At 37.3% G+C, this 21005-nt stretch overlaps 1 protein-coding gene across 1 annotated transcript in view; it reads right to left on the minus strand.

Moving 5' to 3' along the window:
- Nucleotides 1–21005, minus strand: part of pcdh15a (protocadherin-related 15a) — a 340713-nt gene that overhangs the window by 210134 nt on the left and 109574 nt on the right. The window contains exons 4-5 of the mRNA XM_041789646.1: nt 6837–6997; nt 665–820 (exon numbers count right to left, since the gene is read on the minus strand). Of these exons, the coding sequence (XP_041645580.1) occupies nt 665–820; nt 6837–6997 (317 nt within the window). The remainder of the gene's footprint in view (nt 1–664; nt 821–6836; nt 6998–21005) is intronic.

Genomic DNA, 21005 nt, shown 5'->3' on the forward strand with positions numbered 1-21005 from the left:
TTATTTTCACTGTCACCATTTTGACATAGCGTGCACCAAGAGACTGTTTTAGATTTAAATTTTTTCAGACTCTAAAAACACCCCAGGTGAACAACAATAAAATAATTTGTTGAAACTAATATTTAAGCCACAGCATTATTAACTGCTAACAGGTGTTCTATAAGAAGAAGTGAATACATCCTTATTACTGTTGTCAAACTATATTCTTTTAATTGTCATTAATCTCAGGACTTCAGTGCTAAATCCCAATTAATCCTTCTTTCTGTCACATGTTGAAACTTGGTAAATGTATTGGGCTGCCTGCTGTCTCAATCTTTTATTATTGGCTACATAATATCATATTAAAGACAAAAATAACTTAACTTATCTGGAGGCAAATAATTAAATGACAAGTGAAAAACATCACATGGTGTCTTGGATAAAGAGAAGCTGTTGCTCCTCTGTCATGTCTGCCTCAAAACTCTTTACTGTGGGCAACATCGAGGGTTGTGATTGGTCAGATGTGTGCTTGTGACACCTTGTAGTAGGGTGCAAACGAATTGCACAAAAAGAAAAAACTGTGTCCTTCAAACCGATACTGCTGCAAGTCAGCGGGGCAAATTCTCCACTAATCTCATATTCTGATCAAATATGCTGCTGAACCAAATCAGGAGTCCTCCCTCACCTCATTCACTGCGACATAGTAGCGTGGCTGCTGAAAGCGAGGGGTGTTGTCGTTCCTGTCCCTCACAACAATCCGGACCTCGTGCAAAATGACTGTACCAACCAGCTCATTGGTGCACTGGATCTGGACCACGATGGTGGTGATATAGTGTGGGGGCTGAAAGAGAGAGACAGAAAAGAGACACATTGAACTTCACCACTGAGAGCCAAACTGCATGTTCTGAATCAAGACAACAGTTTGTTGTAAATTAACCAGCAAACCACACTAACATATCCGGTATAAAACAGAATATAAATAGTTCTCAACATTACAGAGCAGGAGGGTGTTTTTGTCAGAGATGTGTGCTTACCAGCATCCACCGTTAAAATCTGTACACCTAATGTCACTTGTATTTTTTGTCATTAGTATCTCTGGGATCTCTGGATTCATTCAGACTGAATAAAGGCAATAAAAAAATTCTCCACATCCTCTTGTTAGTTATGTGACCCAATAGTAATTCTGTAAACAAACCAAAGCCATCATTGACTTCCTACCAGAACTGTGTGGCCTGATTTTGCTTTTTGAATATTAAATACAATAAATAATTGAAATGTGTGATCAAACGCAGAGCTCAGAGACTTGTGCCATGTAATGCTCGAATGCATATTGGGCTACAGCAGCTTGTGTGGTTGCCAGCAATACTTGTCAGATGACATCAGAACGTAGAAACACAGTGGGGTGCATTGTAGCCTGGCACACTTCTGCCTCCCTGTCTCTTTCTCACATACAGGGCTTTGACTCCTTTGTTGTCATTTCTCATGTTAATTGGCCATATTAGTGATGGACTGAGAAGTATCTTTCTCTTTTGTATGTCCTACTAAATTCAGAGCAACATCTTCAAATGTAGTTTCTTCCCCACACCACTCAGAGCACTTAACACTTCGTGGTAACCTTCCTGCACCTCACGTCTCACATCCTTTACTGTACCATTCACACTCATCTCTACTCACTATAGGTGTAATGGAAACAATGAGAAACTGCATATTGCAGGAACACTAGCCTGTGAACATATTAAACACAGTCTTCCTTTCTGTGAATATATTTCTTACAGCACTAAGGGGTAAAAAACATGCATAAAAAGGAGAATTATTATGAAAGGTAACATGTTTTAATGGTATAATAAGCAGCTTTCACACATCAATAAAGCTGTTATTAAGCATATCCTTACTAATCTAAAAAAAGCACTCAGAAAGTTCAGACATCCGCCATTAGCCCTATCTCTCAATAGTGGCAAATCCTTCAAAAATTCCTGGATCCATCCCCATGTGCCCCCCGCCACGGCATTCACTGATTACTCCTTCCCTGGTGGGGTGGAAACAAAAGATGTGAAAGCGTGGTGAATGTGCAGGTCACAACGCGTCCCCGAGAGCGTTTTGCAGTTGTTGAATTGTGTATTTGATGAGTTTGATGAGGGAAAGCAAAAATTCCTTCTGCTAACATAACGTTAGCTGTGCAGCTGGTTTAACAGTCCCCCCAGATCTAGAAACAGCTTGCACCGACAACTAAAGGAAACAAACCTATTACTAAGACTATAGGAATTATGGCAATGGGCGAACTTGCCAAAATGTTGAAGTATCCCTTTAAAAATTGCATACCATTAAAATAAAGGAGCAAGAAGTTAATGATGCAGACTTTTAGTGGAAAAAAAGTGTACCAACTACAAACTTTTTGTACTAAACAGGTTTGACATGATTGCTATTATCAGTCAAATTTGAAAAATGCTAATTTAGCCTAATCACAAATGACAGCTGTGATTTATTGCCTCCTATTTGTTGAAAAAGAGAGGTGCACTACAAAGTGTCAGTGTCAAGCCTAATGATTGAGAGGCAGAAGGAGCTGTGAGCGCTATGGCATGCACACAAGCATCCTAACTCTGGTCAGAAATATCCACAATGTGTGTTGAGAATAAAAAAACACTAGAGTTTATCCTGTATTCAGAATCATGCATAGCTTCCTGTCACCTTACAGAGAAAATTGCAAATGCCAGCTGGAGTGTTCTTAATAAAATCCAGAAATGTGTGGCATGTAAACATCATATTCATATTGCTCTTTCTCTGCCAAGTGTGCACAGCATGAAGTAAAGCTGTTTTAAAGAAAATGACAAACAGAAATGGACAGCTCAGTGTCTACTGAAGGTGGAGAAAGGAGAATGTCAAACTTGAGGAATTAAGATTCCCCGTGTGAGGCTTCTTTGATTTCTTTTGAAGGTTTCAGAAATCATTTGTGGGCTGCATAAGAGCTAAGCTTTATCCCCATCAACCTGAATGTAACTCCAGATTGAATAAATCATATTCATTTTCTTGTATCTATTACCTTCTTGGTATGAAATAAGCACTGAGCCTCAATTTGTGAAAGTGATTTTTTGGTAATGCTTATACTTGCTTTTTGTCTTTAGAATTTATTTTCTTTTGTTTATTGTGGCTTATCTGTTTATTCAAAAAGTATGGTGGCCGGTAAGGGCAAATGGCCTGCAAAAGCCCGATGCATTCCAAATGAAACAAAACAACTTCAGTAAGTGGAACGCTTCAATTTTAGAGATATAATCAAGAGTCCAAATGAACTTCAAAAAGGGAAATACGGTGCAACTGACAAAACACTCTCCAAGAATCAAACACAAATTCATGAACAGCAAACACGCTTCTAATACAGAAATGATTTTACACCCAGAACAATCCTAATCCAACATGCGCTGCAAAAAGCTCCGGGCCTCCAGGGGTCTCTAGCAGGAAGAACGAGAGGGAGAGACAGACAGATAGAATGAAGGGTAAATGAGTAATATTACCGTATAACGACTTTCTGCCAAGTCACGCTTCAAAACACAATCATAAGTCTGTCCTCGACTCGTTTTCTCTTACATCTGTCTGTCTCTCCCTCTCGCCCTTCCTGCTAGAGAGCCCCCTAGGGGTCGGAAGAGTTTTGCAGTTTCTGGTTTTGAAGCGTGTTTTAGATTAGGATTGTTTTGAATGTGGAATCATTTCTGTAATAGAAGCGCGTTTGCCGTTCATGAATTTGGTTTTGATTCCTGGAGAGTGTTTTGTCAGTTGCACCGCATTTCACTTTTTGAAGTTCGTTTGGACTTTTGATTGCATCTCCAAAGTTGAAGCATTTGTCTTGATGAAGCTGTTTTGGTTCTTATTGAATGTGTCTGGCTTTTGCAGGCTGTTTGCCCTTACCAGCCACCATAAAAAAGTGTTTAAAATACAGCATTAAGCGTAGGGATGGAGAGTGAAAGCTGTTTCCATTTAGGGCAAGGATATGCCTTTCTCAAGAGTAACCCAAAACATCAGAAATGTTTCAGCTTATTGATACTGCTGTCAAGTCTTGAGGGTTCTGTGACATACCATTGTTTATCATGACTAGTGTGAAAACATGCATCAGTTCTCTCAAGGAGGAACATAAGCTCAAAGTAAGTCAGCATTATGCATCAAATTAAACCAAAATTCAAAACCTTTGACTGTCAATAAACAAAAAAGAAGAAGAAGGAAAAAAAAACAGTTCCTGACCATTACACCAACAGGGACTGTAATGGCTTGACATTCAAATACACACACTTTAAAATGGAGTTAGTCTCTCTTTTGGAGCTATAACAGCCTTCACTCTTCTTGGAATGCTTTCCTCAAGATTTTGTGAGTGTTTCTGTGGGAATTTCTGCCCATTCATTCTGTAGGGCATTTATGAAGTCAGGCACTGATGTTGGATGAGAAAGCCTGGTTCAAAATCTCCATTCCAGTTCATCCCAAAGGTGCTGGATGGAGTTGAGGTCAGGGCTCTGTGTGGGCCAGTCTCATTCACCAAACTCATCAACCCATGCCTTTGTAGTCCTTGCTTTGTGCACTGGAGCACAGTCATGCTGGATAAACAAGGGCCTTCCCTAAACTGTTGCCATAAAGTTGGAATAGCATTGTCCAAAATGTCTTGGTATGAAGCATGAAAATCTCCCGTCACTGGAGATGAGGAGCCTGGCCCAAACTCTGGAAAACAGCCCCATACATTATCCCTTCTCCACCACACTTCACAGTTGGCACAATGCTGTCAGGCAGGTAACGTTCTCTCAGCATCTGCCAAACCCAGACTCAACCAACTGACTGCCAAACAGTGAAGGGTGATTTGTATCTCCACAGAACACATTTCCACTGCTCCACAGTCCAGTGTCAGTGTGCTTTACACCAGCGGTTCCCAACTGGTGGGTCGCGGAGCTGTTGTCAGTGGTTGTGAATTTGAGGCAAAACTTTATGAATTAACAAGTCCTTAGTGGGCATGCATTACTTACTTATATTTTATTATTTTTATGGTGATAATGGGTATATTGTAATGTTTTCTCAATAGTTCAACCCATTTATCTCCTTTTCATGTCATACTAGGCTGCTTTCCCAATGATAATAAGGTGATTGTTCAAGGTCTCTGGGAAATTGGCAAAAATGTACATAATATCATGGAAAAATGGTGTAAAATTTGTCAACTGTCGTGTCTCTTTTTTCAGTCAAATATTTTGTTCCATCCAAGATCCAAACTGCAACATTTTTGTTTAAAAAGTATTCATGTTGAAAATTTGGGCCGCATATTGCCATCAAAGACACTGGTGGGTCCTGAGACTTGACCAGCTGAGAAACACTGATTTACACCACTCCATCTAACGTCTGGCTTGGTGATTTGAGGCTTGCATGCAGCTGTTTGGCCATGGAAACTCATTTCTTGAAGCTTCTGCTGCAGACTTTTTGCCTACAATTATTCCAGTGGAGGTTTAGAACACTTTAGCCGAGGAATCAGCAGAGCGTTGGCGACTTTTATAAACAATGCGCCTTAGCAGTCGTTGACCCCACTGTGTGTTTTTATGTGGCCTTCCGCTACATGGCTGAGTTGCTGTTGTTCCTTCAGCTGTCTAATAATATCACTTACAGGTGACTGTGAAATATCCAGCTGGGAGGAAATTTCAGGAGCTTTCTTATTGCGATGGTGCTATCCATCACAGCACCACTGAGCTCTTCTGAATGGCCCATTTTGTATCACAAATGTTTGAAGACAGAGACTACATGGCTAGGTGATGGTTTTATACACCTGTGGTAACAAGTCTGTTTGAAACACCTGAATTCAATAATTTACAAGCGTGGCTAAATACTTTTGATAACATAGTGCATCTTACAAATGGCGTATCATTGATCACTTAGGTAAACTTTACCTAAGTTACATAACTTGATTCTTTAATCCAGACATGTAGGTATGTCATCGCAAAATACACAAATCATATAATCTAAAAGAAGATGAATCAACAACAGTACTAGCTTGGCAACCACATTTCTTGAACTCTGAGGAAACACATCCCAACTCAAGTTTGACCAAATAAACATTACCTAAGAAATTTACCTCTCATATTGTAGTAATTCTGCTTTGATGAGATTGTTGAATCATGGAGTCTGTGGAATCATTAATGATTTAGCTTATTTGGGTGTTGTGTTGGCTTGATTAAATTTTTACAAGTTCAAATAAGTTATAAATAAATGGCCTTCCATTAAAACAGTAGAAAGGTTTTTATTAAATAAAGATCTTGACAGACAAAGTGTTAGAGAGGAAACAATCTTCCGAATGATGAAGTATTATTTCCCTTCTTTTAGTTGGATCAACACCTTTTTAATCTTGTTTTTAATATGCACCATATTTAAAGCCTTGATTTTTTTCTGTGTTGTGTCTTTTGATGCTCTTGATGGTTAAAAATCATGTTTTGACTCTGTAAAGAATTTTACTGAATGGTGCTGTATAAATACAGTTGCACTGCCTTCTTCATAGCTTCTGCAGAAAAAACACAACCACTTAAATTGCTAATTCAAAAGGTTTAATATGCTTGTTTCCTTTTGCATAGCTCTGAACTGCCTCTAATTGCCCTCAATAATAACATGATGATGAGTATTTAAAACATTCAAAAGACATTGATAAAGTAAAAGAGTCGGCTATGATTAATGCAGAAAAGAAAATGTATGAATACAACAATTGATCATGGCCATGAGAGCATGCCACAGGACTAAATTAGCCTGTGATTAACCTGTTCATGGTCAGCTTCACTGTGCTTTATTGCTTGACTAACATTTACATATACACAAAGCACTCATTTTTGTAAGATCCCTCTCAGTCTTGTACTTACATCTCTGTCCAGGACTCGACCAGTGCTGTTGAGGTAGAGCCGCTGTCGGGCTGGTTCCAGTATCACCCAGTAGTCGTAGTTATCCAGTAACGTCAGCGAGATCGTTCTTCCTGGGTCTTGGGCTCGACCATTAATCTGCATGTTCTCCACCAAAACTGTACCTGTAAAAAACAGAAACAATCAAGTATTGAAATCAGTCTAATAAAGGGACGTTTGCCATCACCCTGCTAGGTTCATAAACCACGTTTGACCTGATATGAAGCATTTGTTGTGTTATGTAAGACTGTGTTTCCTGTCAATTTTGTGTTTTAATGTTAAAAGGAAAATTATTAGATGGTGCAGGTTGTATTCTTGCAAATGGCAAAAATGAAAAGTAGTTTCTGCATAATGAGCTAAAACAAAGGAGCTTTGCTTTATCAAATAATTATGTGTTTAAGGCTTTTCATCTTTGCAAATGACGCAGAAAAACAATAACTGAACTCCTACGCTTTCCACTCAACAAAAGCCTAAAAAGACTGTAAACAGTGTACCATATCTCTGCACACTAGTCCACATCATGTATGGGAAAATCTCTCAAATTAATTATTAAGGTTCTTGATGTTCTTAATACTTTCTGGTTTAGTTTCTGCAGCTTTTAATCAGTGAGTGATTAAACTTTGCCACAGCAGCCCTCTAGGACAATTCTCCCAAAGTCTGTTCAATTTGAACATGTTTGACTTCTAAATGGCCAAATTAATGGATTAATAGAACTACTGAAGGAACAGTGGTGAGGTCTTTTAATTGAAATCAGTGGTGCGAAATCAAGTATTAAAAGTTTGGTCAAAATCTTTCTGAAAGTTTCTTTTACTTTTGCTCTGTACTGTTCATGCTCTGAACAACTATCCATGTATCCTAATATGATCTTAAAGTTAAAGTCAAAATAAATATAGTATCTTAAAAAATACTACACAGAATACATGATTTGTGTGAGTCTGCACAGCTGCTTGAAATCTTTGCATAACTACACAACGTGTTACCACCGAGGAGGATACATTACTGAACTACAGAACCAGCATTAAATTAAACACCTAACAAGCAGACTGGCGGGATGCTCCCCTTGCCTTGGAATCATCTTTCCTGTATGCAGCCAGCTGCATTATGAGTATAGCTGTTTACTAAGTTCAAAATATATGCTACTGAAGGATATCTCAGTAGTTTTCAGAAAAATACAACATAACAGATATTTTAGATCTTGATAATTGTAATATTTTGATATTGTTACATCTCTAATTTCCCATGTGCATATTTCGATCCTGATTGTAAAATGATACAGCCCTATTTTCTACCACTGCTGTCCCTGCTGTAACCATGGTCATGGGTATTCTGCATCTTGTGTCCACGTTACATTATTTTTTGGGTACATGCTAGTGTTGTACTCAAGACAACACTATCCGAGACCAAGACTTGCCCGAGACCAGAGTGCACCGAGATCAAGACAAGACCAAGACTTGTGGAGGTCAGGACCCGGTCAAGACCAAGACTGAGACAAGCTGAGACCGAGACAAGACCAAGAGCATAAAAATCAGTTTAAAAAGTATATATATAAAAAGAGCATTCTCTCTTTGACTTTAGTTTTCTTTTCAATAAATTTGGCAGATAAAAACAAGGTGTCTGTAACTCTTTCAAAGCACAACATGCAAAAATCTCAAATCTTAACAGATTTGTTCAACTAATTTCTTGTTAGAAATAAATCCTTGTATGTATTTAAAGCCACTGACAGGTCTGGAATTATTTCAAATATCTGAAAATGAGATGTTTATCTAGATTTGTCAGGAGAATGAGAACTAAAGTAAATGTTCAGATGTATTTCTGACCAGAAATAAGATGGACTGATGTTTGAGTTTTTGCAGGTGCAGCTATTTGCTGTTTTAGCAAGTGCTTCTCCTTAGCATCACATTAATGAAGTCGAAGAATAGCAGATCAGTGCTGGGCTTGGACTGGCCTTGGTGGAAAATCCAGTCAGTCTGAGACTGAGACAAGACCAAGTAAAAATGCTGTTGGGTCCAAGACAAGACCAAGACATTCAAAATGTGGTCTTGAGACCGGTCTCAAGACCAAGACCGTTCTCGAGTACTACAACACTTGTACATTCACAGCAACACACCACACAGACACAGTAGATATATTACAGCTGTCATGTACACTGAGAAAAATAAATTTGGGAAAAGTTAACTTAATTTAATCTTCAATATCAACAGTAAAAATCCACGTTTCAAGCTTGACATAAGTAAGTCTTATTTTGTTGTCAGTTTCTTTTGTTAAAAATACAAGACATTTAGAATTTTTCCCTAAAAAATAATAATTTAGGTAACGAAACTTCCAAAGTTTATGCACATAACTAAGCCTGACTTTGTTACCTTTACTCAGTTTCATTCTGTGTTTCAAAACAACAACAAACTACATTATCCATGAATATATGCCACTTGTGATGCATTGTGGGTATTTTAAATGAGTGATGAATGGCTTTTCTAACAATCAGGAATAGATGAACTGCTAACTGAAGACATTGCAGTAATGACAGATCAGATTGGTGGTAAACAAATCTGGGAATATGTAGGCAGAATTTTCCCATGATGCCCTGGGGCAAAGTGTTTGTATGTGTTTAGATATGCTTAAATGTGATCAGGTGAGTTTAGATGTTGAATGTTGTACAGAGATCACTGCTGGGATTCCCTTGTTCATCTTTCTGATGGATTATTGTTGAATTTGATGGTCAATGTTTTTGCACCATGAGCGAAAAGAGTACTTCCTGAAAATTAGTTTGACTGTCTGACTTACTTTTGTATCCAAAATTTAACCATTCTCTGATAATTTCAGTGATGAGGGAAAATCAAGAGCGTGTGGAAACAAATGTGGATACTTCCTTTGTAAGCAATGTTACAGGTGTTACTAACGAATACCACTAGTGGAAGGGAATGGACTGGTATAGACTGGAAAAGACTGGTAAACAGTTCCTCAGTATATAAAAAAAGTGTTAAACTGCCTACAAATGTGTCTTTTATAAATTTTGCATCAAACGGGAATGTTTTTATTGTATCAAGATCATCTGAGAGGCAGAGATACACAGCGTTATACAAGGAATAAAATATTCATGCTCTCTTTTGTTTGTCTCCCTTTTGTCATAAGTTGAAATGAAGGATTTATGACTGTTTCACAGTACAACAAAAGGCTTATTTCGCTCAGATTGGAGAAGAGACATCCTTAATTGTATGTTAATGCACATCATCAACAGCATGGCTGTAACTTAAAAAGCCTTTCTAATACATCTTTTGTTATAAGCTCAAAAACAATATAAAGATTGGCTTTAGGCACTGAAATAAACATTCAGTTCAGAGGAAACAGCACCGCTGGACATTACTGCTGTCAGCATGCCAATTACACACTCCCTGAAAACCTGCAACATCTGTGGCTTTGTGTTATATGTGATAAAACTGCTTTTTACTGTGACCAGCACACGGCAAAAGCATGTTAGACCCTTCTGTTTAATCAGCATCTTGTCAGCTGGATGAATTATGTGGGTAAAGAGCAGTCTGTATGTCTCATTTTAAACAGCTTCAGAGAGGCAGTTTGTCACAGACATGCAAGGAGTGGGACTTTTCTGATTGATCAGGTATCAAATCAGCAAAAAAATGTTAGCAAAAGCTCATCCAGATTGATAGAAAACTGAGTCACTTTTTTAAGTGCTATAAATAATACATAATACATAATGAGCAAATCAGAAAGTCAGAAGACTGTAAATGGCAGCCATCTGATGCTGCAGAAATACATTTATCACAGTTGAGGCATTTTACTGCAGAGAGCCTTCTTACAGAATTTGAATTACAAAAAAGAATTATTACTTACACTAATTGAATGAAGTAAAGAGCTAAAATTTAAATAGTAATAATTATGGTAAGCAAATTAGTAAGTTCAAATACGCATATGAAGTGAGACATTTTACCACAGAGAGCCTTCTTACAGCATTTGAGTTACAGTGAATGGATTAAATACATGCAGCATTTGAGTACTGTAAATAGATAACAAGTGGATGGTGGATATAATTTAGTAATTAGCGCGTCACCGGTGACACCTTTCACTTTGCATTACTGTAATTAAGTGATGGTTTGTGCTATCTGAAAAATTCAGTTTCTGAAAGCTGAGAAGCTGGGCTTCACAGCCAACATGTAGTTAATACTGTAATTCCCCTTTTTCTCACTAAAACTCTAAAAATCAAATTCCCTTCATTTGTTTTTCTCCATTCTAAACTGTTGAAACACTCTTTTAAGATGCAATACATTGTAAATAACTGCCAGATATTGAAAGTTCTAAGTATGGAAGTAGGAAAAATGGGCAAAAGCACTTACTCACAGGACATTTTCTGGGCTTTTATGGTTAATATAAGAAAAATAGTCCAGACAGACATTTTGAGGCCTGGGTGTTAAAGGGGACATATTATGCAAAATACACTAACCAGGCTTTTCTAACAAAAATATGTGCCCCTGGGCTGTCCTCAATCCCCACAAAGAATCAGAAAAAATCCATTCCCTCCCACCTTTCTCCACCTTTCAGAAAATGTGTGCTGAAACAAGCCATTCTCAGATTTTCCCCTCATGACCTCATGTGGGGAGTTAACACCACCTCCAGGTTCGGTTGGCCCTCCTCTGCTGATCCTCTTTTCAGCTGTCACCTGAGATGCTGGATCGCTCAGTGAGTTATCCTGCTGATTTTTGTCTGGGAGATTGATGCTTCAAATCCCAGTTAGGTCCTTTACTTTAGATAAAAGCATCTGTGACATTGTAACATCAGGAGTGCCACATTAATTTCCGGAGAGGGGTGTGGTCAAGGGCAGAGTAAGAGACATATCAGTAACATTTAAAGACACAGACACAGCTCGTTCTGAGGAGGGCTGAAACAGAGCGTTTTTTTTAGACGTGCAACAATCCAATACTGGAGTGTTTTTTTCAGCAACAAACTTCACAGGCATGTTTTGGGGACTTCTGAGACCAATATAAAATATGTGACCTTTAAAGGGTTAAAATATCAGTTTGTATGGTAAGTACAGTAATTGGTGCAAATATGTACAGTGCTTAACAAATGTATTAGACCACCACCCAAAGTAAGGTTTATGCCACAGCTGCCCTAAATTAACAGCATCGGTAATTACCAAAATCATTTTTTATGTTTCTGCAATGGTTAATACACCAATATGTAGAAGCTCTTTAACCCAATAATATTTTAATGCTAAAATATAATTATTATTGTTATCCATGAATTTTCAAATTTACTGATTTAGAAAAAAACTGAAGCTCATTAATATTTCTTGATTAATGTGTCAAATCATAGTTATTTACTTGTATTCCTGAAGAGAAAAATTAGTTTTAGTGGTTGAATGTTATGCTTGATTCATTTCTGACTTCTCAGAGAAGCCCAGTGAGCCGGCTCAAATTTGGGTATAAAAAGGTGAGTTCAGTTTGAAATTCCTCATTCCTGTTCAAAATGGAGAGCTCACTGAAAATGAAAGAGTCTGCATTAAAGCACTTCATGATGCTGGATGGTCTCTGAGACAAATATGACAGGTGGTCTAATAAATTTGTTAAGCCCTGTATAGGTGAGGTATTCTCCTGCAGAGAGCCTTCTAACAGCACTTGAGATATTGTGCAAAGATAATTACTTGCAGCAATTGAGTAAAGAGATTAAATTTAAATAGTAATTAGAGTAGTAAGTAGATTGATTAGTGCAAATATGCATTTAAAGAGAGGCATTTTACCAGATAGAGCCTTCTTACAGCATCTAAGTGACAGTGATTAGATTGAATTACTTGCATAGTTAAGAGAGTAAATGAGTATTTACTACCATAAATTAACATTATTAAGTACGATCGGTAGATAAATAACTTCTTACAGTATTTGAATTGCAGTGATTACACTGAATTACTTACAGCAGCTGATTAAAGTAAAAATAATGAATTAAATCTATAACAAGTATGAAAAATAGATTAGTGCTGATATTCATATGAAGTGAGGCATTTTACCACAGAGAGCCTTCTTACAGCAGATTATTTTCTTGCAGCATGTGAGTATAAGGAATTGATTCAATAAGGAATTGGCACAGTGCATTGATTCAGTTATTCATACATAGATTATTAGTGCAAATGTGCATATGAGTTAAGGCGTTTTACCACAGAGAGCTTCTTACAGCATTTGAGTTACAGTGAATAGACTGAATTACTTGCAACAATACAATACATTTAAAAGATTAAATTGAATAAGTATATAGTATTGTTAGTAGATTAAGTAGTGCAAATATGCTTATGAGGTGAGGCATTCACCATAAATTACCATCGATCAATTACTTGCAGCATTTGAGTCTGGTTAATAGATTAAATTAGTTATTAGTACAGTAAGTAGTAATAAGTATTTTTTTTTTTTATAATTAGTGACCCTTCTATAGTAAAGCAGACAAGGAAGCAAAACTTTGGTATATAAGTACCTGATGATGGACAAGTTGATGCCAAAGCAACTTGAAAGTCAGAGCGATTTGATGTGACTCACGTCTCTAAATAGAATCTACTGGCTGGAAAAAAGACCAAGCTGTCCAAAGCCAAAATGCCAAACTCAGGACCAAACTCTGAAATGGATGTTCTATGAGTGGGTGGTATCACAGCTGTGTTCTTTTGTTCAGCTTTTATCAAAGCACACAATGTTTTACCAAAATGGATTCTGGTCATAGGATGGGAACATTATCTGTAAAGGGCTGTTAAAATACTGGAACGCTCTGCTGGTTTAGCAGCCAAAGCAAACAGGATTTTGGTGTTTTAGTGATCTTTTTAATTATAGCCTGTAACATCTTGTGTTTTAGCCTTTATTAAAGCAGGTTCATCCATTTTCCAGGCCACTCAGTCTCAGATAATCAAGAAGGAACACAGATGGAGGTGTGACGGCTGCTTTCGCCTCATAATTATAATCCTCCACTCCTGCATTTTTACGCTACTATTAATGACTGTGTTCCCTCTTTGCTGCAGTCAGGCTTTGATGCATTTGTGTTGCAATCACAGGGACCTATAATTATCTGCCTCACATGGGCTAAACTCCGTCTGAAAAATGGATCTTCTAGGAATTTAATTTAAAAGTCAAAAGACCCCCCTGTTGCTGCTTCATTAATCTAAAACACAGCTTTTCATAAATATCTATCTGCCTCTGTGGCTTGAGCAGTGAGCAATATCTTTCTGAAACTTTCAGGTTGTAAATTAAACCGTCAGAAATATCACTAGGGAGGGCAAGGTGAGACCCCCTTTTTCTCAAGTTAATTGAACTTTTGTTTTGCTGCAGTGACAGCCTAACTCCTACTTTTTTTCTGGGCACTTCCTCTCTCAGTCACACAGCAAAGTTGTTGTCCCCATCCATCAGGAGGAGGCCAGAGCCTGTCAGACCTGGACAAACAAGTGCAGCCCAGAGTTCCACCATGCTGTATGTGTACTTCGCCTGCTAAATAAATAAAAATCACTCTCTCTTTAGCCGTCTGTGACTCAGACTGGGTCACCTCCGGTCAGAGAGCTGCTCTGATCTGGGCTTCATAGTGGACTAACCCCACAGAGACGACACACAGGGATGACTTTTATCCCAAATATCAATAATGCTGGCACACATGGCTGATGGCAGCAGATAAGTGTGAGAGGCCAGTTTCTGATAGGGCTCCAGGTTTGAGGTGAAAAAAACAAAATATTGAATGGAGCTTTATTGGTATTAGCATGAAGTCGTGTTTGAAATGCGCTTTGAGCTGAATCCATCTGAAGTCATTACAAATTCACAGTTCTGCAGGGAAGTGAACCAGGAGAAGTACACAAGGCTGTAAGGGTTCAACTGAGTGATTAGCTCTAAACAAGAATTAATAAAGCCAAAACTGTTTTCCGAAAGGCAAAAACAGGATGAAAAACCTGAATGAACAACTTCAACAGGACAAACACTTTTCTTAAAGGGGACATAGTATGCCTAATACACGATTCAGGCTTTTCTAAAACGCTTAACATGCAGTACATGTAAATAACTGCCAGATGTTGAAAGTTCTAAGTATTCAGGAAAAATGGGCGAAAGCACATACTCACAGGACATTTTCTGGGCCTTTTATGGTTAATATAGGAAAAATAGGGCAGACAGACATTTTGAGGCCTGGGTGTTAAAGGGGACATATTACGCAAAATACACTAACCAGGATTTTCTAACAAAAATATGTGCCCCTGGGCTGTCTTCATTCCCTCCCCCCTCTCTTTCTTCACCTTTCAGAAAGTGTGTGCAGAAACACACCGTTATCAGATTTTCCCCTCATGATGTCATGTAGGGAGTTAGCACCGCCCTCAGGTCAGGTTGCCCCTCCCCGCTTGGAAGAAAGAGAAGAAGATAGAGAAGAAGCAACCAAACACCAGACGAATAACTGGAAGTTGCAGAGCTCCTACCGCAGTGGAAACTTCTTACAGGTTTGACAAACTTTAACTTTTGGAAAAATAACAATGAGTGTGTAAACTTTAAGTTAACAGAAGATCTGAGAGCAGCCGTTTTACATTAATTCACTGGCTGAGATTTGTCTAATTGCAGATTTAGAATTCATCAACTAAAATGCATTTCATCATATTATAGCCCTTTTGTTTTTTGTTTTTATTCCAGTTTCAGTCAATAAATGCTAGCCAAAAACTTGGCTAGCCACAAATCAGAGACATCCAATGTCACAGACATGAAAAGGGAGGAGAATAAAATCTCTTGCCTGCAGTGAGGGAATGAACAGTCTAGAAGTATCGTGCAGTGATGTTAGTGTTTGTTGATCACTCAGGTGGAAGTTTTAGAGCAGCCAATTCTCATAGTGCAAACCCATCATAGTAATGGAAGAATAAACACACAGTGGGGCATCTTTCTTGACCTGGATCTCTCCAGGAAAACACTTCAAAACACTTTATTTATTGACAATGACTGAAACATAGTGTACAACTTGCCTTACATAAGCACAGCAGCACAAATCATTGACTTACGTCACTGTTAATACAGAACTGAATTTAATTTTTCAAAAGTTTAATGCAGTAGTTCATTAATGTAGTGGTTAATTATGCTAAAGAGCAATATAAATTTTACACAACACTTAATCATCAGTCGGTGACAAGTGGTTACCAGTTATGAAATCATGCTGCTGTTGTAAACAATGTCTAATAAGTAAAATGAATATATTTTCGACACCTGTTTGAGGTGCCTTCAACAGCAGCTGTCCAACAAATTCAATCCAAACACAGTCACGGACTGCATTCAGCTGCAGATGCTGAGCTGTATCACAGTAATAGCTTTACAGTCTGGCAGCATAAACATATTGGCTGTCTGATTTGTCAATATAAATTATATGTTATTAAAGGAAGAGTGCTACATTTCATTTTGTTAAAAAAATCGCTGCAGTTGTGTACAAATAACTCCCTGTTGAAAGCTGCTGGATATAAATTAAAATAATTTACATGTAGCTCAATAAGTGGGAAACAGATGTTCAGTGTTTTTCTTCATTTAAAGTTACTTTCATTTTATATACCGTATGTTGAAAAAGTTTGCATATTCCCTTACTTTTAACAAGTTTGTAAAACTCACAAACATCATGTTTTGTATAGAAGCCTAACATAAATCACTAGCATTTGTTTTGCTCCTTTACTCCCTTTACTCAGTTTCAGTGTACAGATTTATTTTGGATAAGAACACTTATTTTCCATGATAACAATTTTCTACATGGGCTGTGCAACTAAAGGCAGGCTTGTTCTGCTGTCGCGTCATGCTTTGCCAAACAGTGCAAGACTACAGACTTAAAACCAGGAGTCTGTGATGTGGCCCTCTATGTCACTGAAACAGGATATGCTTCAAATAATGGTCCATAATTAGCCAATATGAAAAAGCACATATGTGAATATTTTGAAGTGTTTGTCACAGAAAAAAAACTATTTTCTTCACTTTTTGGTCCACTAGAGATGGGAGAACAAGCATGTAACACATAAATATCTTTGAGTTGAAATTTCTGTCTTTTAAAAATTTAAGTGATACTATTTCAGCACACATATTGTTTAAAAACAATAGTCCTGGAAAAAAAAAGGATGTTTAGAGTTTGATCGTGCACCGAAGGGTGGATGTTTTTAAAGCTTTGGTAGACAAGAAGTCCAGGTGAGACAAAATGTTTAGGGCTCAGAGAGTTAAGATGGGGAAGGAAAAAGGAAAAAGGGAGATGACAAGAAACCAGGAGTGTGTGACAGGAACATTTTCTTTCTTTTCTTTAACTTTTCTCCCTTAACAAATATTTCTAGCTTGATTTACAAAGTGCAGATAGTTGTGTATCAATACTATCCACATATGCAATTGAATTTTTTTGTACTCTGGCTTATGTAAACACGGAGACAAAAATAATATGATATAAATCTTAGAAGGCAGAGAAACTGATAGTTAAAGGCTGCAGTGTGAACTGTGTTGCTATGCAATGTGGTACAATATCTGATGCCAGCTGCATCTATAGTGAGACTTCACAGAGGTTTATGCACAAATGTGTTTCCACGGCAAAAAGTTGTGCTTTTCATTCACTGCTTTTCCAACTCCTCCAAGCTTAAAAACCATTTTGCAATCATTTGAGTTTTTATCAGATTTGTGAGGTTAATTTTCAGTATGTTATGCTCAAATTGAAAAGAAGCATAAAAACCGGTGGATGGAAAGTGCACGACTGTTATACATTTTTCATAGCTGATTTAACTTCAGTGGAACTCACACCACTATTTAAGGCCAGACTGACAATTTGGTAAGATAAGTGTCTAAATTATTTCTAAAAATGTCAACAGGGACTATGTTTTTATTGAAAATGTTTATACAGTCCGCCTCTTCTTCATTTGATTCAGCCTTACAACGTTTATTTCCACTGTTAGGAGGATGACAGAGATCTACTTGGGCTATGGCCAAACACAAATGTGCTGTGGCTACAGCTGTCTAAAGCACATTCATTACTGTGGCTGCCTGCTGCCAAATAAATCTTTGGATCCTCAAACTGACTTGAATTACCAAAAAGCATGATTTAACCCCAACAGTCCTCGGCTTGTTACTCAGAAAGGAGAAATATTCTTTCAGAGTAATTTTGCAGAAGCAGAGGACCAGTTTTCTAATATAACTTTTTATAACTCTGGAAATTACAAGCCGAATTTCCTTTGGGAATAATAAAGTTCCCTCTTACTTGATGTTCTCTTTGCTTCAAGTTTGAGTATGTTCATTAAAAACATACAGCCTCTTATTTTTGTCTTTGAAATGTCCCATCTGGATTATTGTAATTCCCTTTCCTTTGGAGACGAGAGAAAGTTTCTTGCTGGCACCAAAATGAGAACATAGTAGTCCTATCCTGGCACCACTTCACTGGTAACTAATTTTGGAAGTGACTTTAAGATCTTCATGATTACTTTTAAAGCACAGTGGGGGCTTCCATATGTGCCAGCTCACTGGCTGAGATCTTGTCAAGTTTCTATTTTGAGGCTCATAAGTGTGAAGACCAGATGAGAACAGACTTAGTGTTCAATGTCTGGAATGAAATGACTTTAGAGATCGAAGCCTATTTTCATAATAATGAACAATCTCAGAGTCTAACACCACTTCTTCTAACAAGCACATATTTCAGCTTGCATTTGCTCAAACATCACTTCAAAGGGAGTGCATGTGCATGACTGTGGAGGGTCTCTTAATGTGAGCTGTTCTGTCTTCTCAAGTGTCATCCAGGGCGTCATGAAAATGGAGCACATTGTAAAGACTAGGAGTGGAGCACAACACTTCTTTAGGGGATGAATGATATTGGATTTTTGCCTGTATGTTGATATTTACAAACTAATTTTCACTAGTACCAGCCAAAACTCCACTAACGTATTAATTCATATAGCCATTAAGTAAAGCTGATATGAGCAGATTTTTAATGGGCAAAGTATTGGTTGCAAATATCAGCAAAAAAGTTCATATCTGCTGCTACAGATATCATGCTAATAATATTGTGCATCCCTACCTTTTTTGCATTTAATGACTAAGTCAAACTTCCTCTGGGGTTGTTGTTCTCAGCTCTGTGTCCACCTAGGAAATGGTGCTTCTTTCAAATTCTTCAAGTGTCACTCTGTATTTAACTGTATTTAATTGTTTTCTTCTAACAGTCAAACATATCACTCACTAAGAACATCTGCTGTTGACAATGTAAAAAAGAAAACAGAATAGTATAAAATGGCTTCCAACAGTCCATACTATAACTATCAGAATCACCTTTTCTGTTAAGTTTACAGAAACTTCAATCAATCCTAAAACTGATCATTCTGAATTTTTACAATATATTTTGTGCACCATTTACAGACTTGTCCATCATTCCTAAAATAAACTATTCCCTGGTTTGACAGTACATTTTTGCACCATTTAAGGACCTGTCCGTCATTCCATAGTTTGAAGTATATTCACTGGAACATTTGTGGACCCCTCTTCTTAAACTGTACTTTCATGGTACATTCTCTGTAGCATTACAGGACCGTCAGTCATTTAAAAAAATAATTATTCCAAAGTTCACAGTATATTCTCTGCATTTTTTAAAGAGCCATCCATCATTACTAAAATTTAAGGATGCATAATATTTGATGCTGCCAATATCCGATATGTTGTTATTTTCAAAGTAATTTTCACCAATACCAATATTGAGGCCCATATTTAAATGCAGCTGACTTTACAAAAACACACACTTTAGAGTTTGAGGATGAACAAATGATCAAATCTCAGTCCTTAAAACAAACTGAACAGACAGTGTGAGGATTGATGAGGAATAAAGAAAAAGACTTCAGCTGGAGCAGGTTTGTTAGTCCAACCTAAAACTCCACTTACTTATTTGTTTGTTTACAGCTGATGCAGATCTTAACAGGAAAAATATCTGTTTATCAGCATCTTCACATCTGACGATTCAGTAATGCCCTTTCTATGCTAATATCTGCAAATACTGATATCATATGGATAATATCAGGCATCCCTCATAAAAATGGATTATTCCAGAGTTTTACAGTGTATCCTCTGCATCATTTACAGACCCATCCATCATTCTTTGAAGGGATTATTCTAAAGTTTACAGTATACTCTTTGGACCATGTAAAAACCTGTATGTTATTCCTACAACTGTCTGTCTTTAACAAGTAATGCATTTTAACTATAATATCACTTTATTCCTGGTCAGTCTTGGGTCATTGTATCATATTGTACTTTTATGTTGTTTGGTCTCATTGTGCATTGTGTGGGATTTTGTATATATATTTTTTCATTATGTACAAACTTGATGCACACTTTTAAATGTATACCACCAAACTGCCTGGGACCATGGACAAAAATTAGCCCATGGCTACAATCTGGAACAATTACACATCCATGTTCATTAATGTGCATGGAAATAAAAACATAAATGAATAGATAAATAAACAAATAAATCCACAGTTTTTTTTTCCAGTACAATCAAAATATGCATAGGTCTCTACAACATGGATTATTTATAGATTTTACAGTATAGTCACTTTACCATAAAAAACTCCAACATTGGATTATCCTAATATTTTACAGTATATCCTCAGTTCCATTTAATGACCTACCTATGATACCTAAAACTGATTATTCCATGATTTATAACATATTCTCTGTATCATTTAGGTGCCTGTGCTCATTCCTGAAACTAGGGATGTCCGGATCAGATTTTTTTTACTTCTGATACGATACCAATATTTCAGCCTTGAGTATCGGCCGATACCGATATCGGCCAATACGATATCAGCACAAGTGATACATACTTTTATTACTTATTTTGTAGAATGGAATGTTAGATAAGGCTTGATCAAGTGATATTACTCAGAGAACAAGTCAGCAACAGTAGGTATGAGAAAAACTGACCCATTTATTATTAACCAATGGGTTACATAAATTTTGACCTTAAACATCAGCACATTCTACAGTTAAATAGAATAAATCAAAAATAAATTAGACAAGCCTGTCTATACTGTGTTTCTTTCTGTGAGCATGAATGTGTGGGCACAGGGTGTGAAAAGCTTATCCTCTTAAAAAAGAATCTCCACATCATGCTCGGACTGCAGAAAGTGGAGATGGAGGAGTAGGAAGG

This window comes from Cheilinus undulatus, linkage group 6 (genome assembly GCF_018320785.1).
Source record: "Cheilinus undulatus linkage group 6, ASM1832078v1, whole genome shotgun sequence".
In the NCBI taxonomy this organism is placed as follows: domain Eukaryota; kingdom Metazoa; phylum Chordata; class Actinopteri; order Labriformes; family Labridae; genus Cheilinus; species Cheilinus undulatus.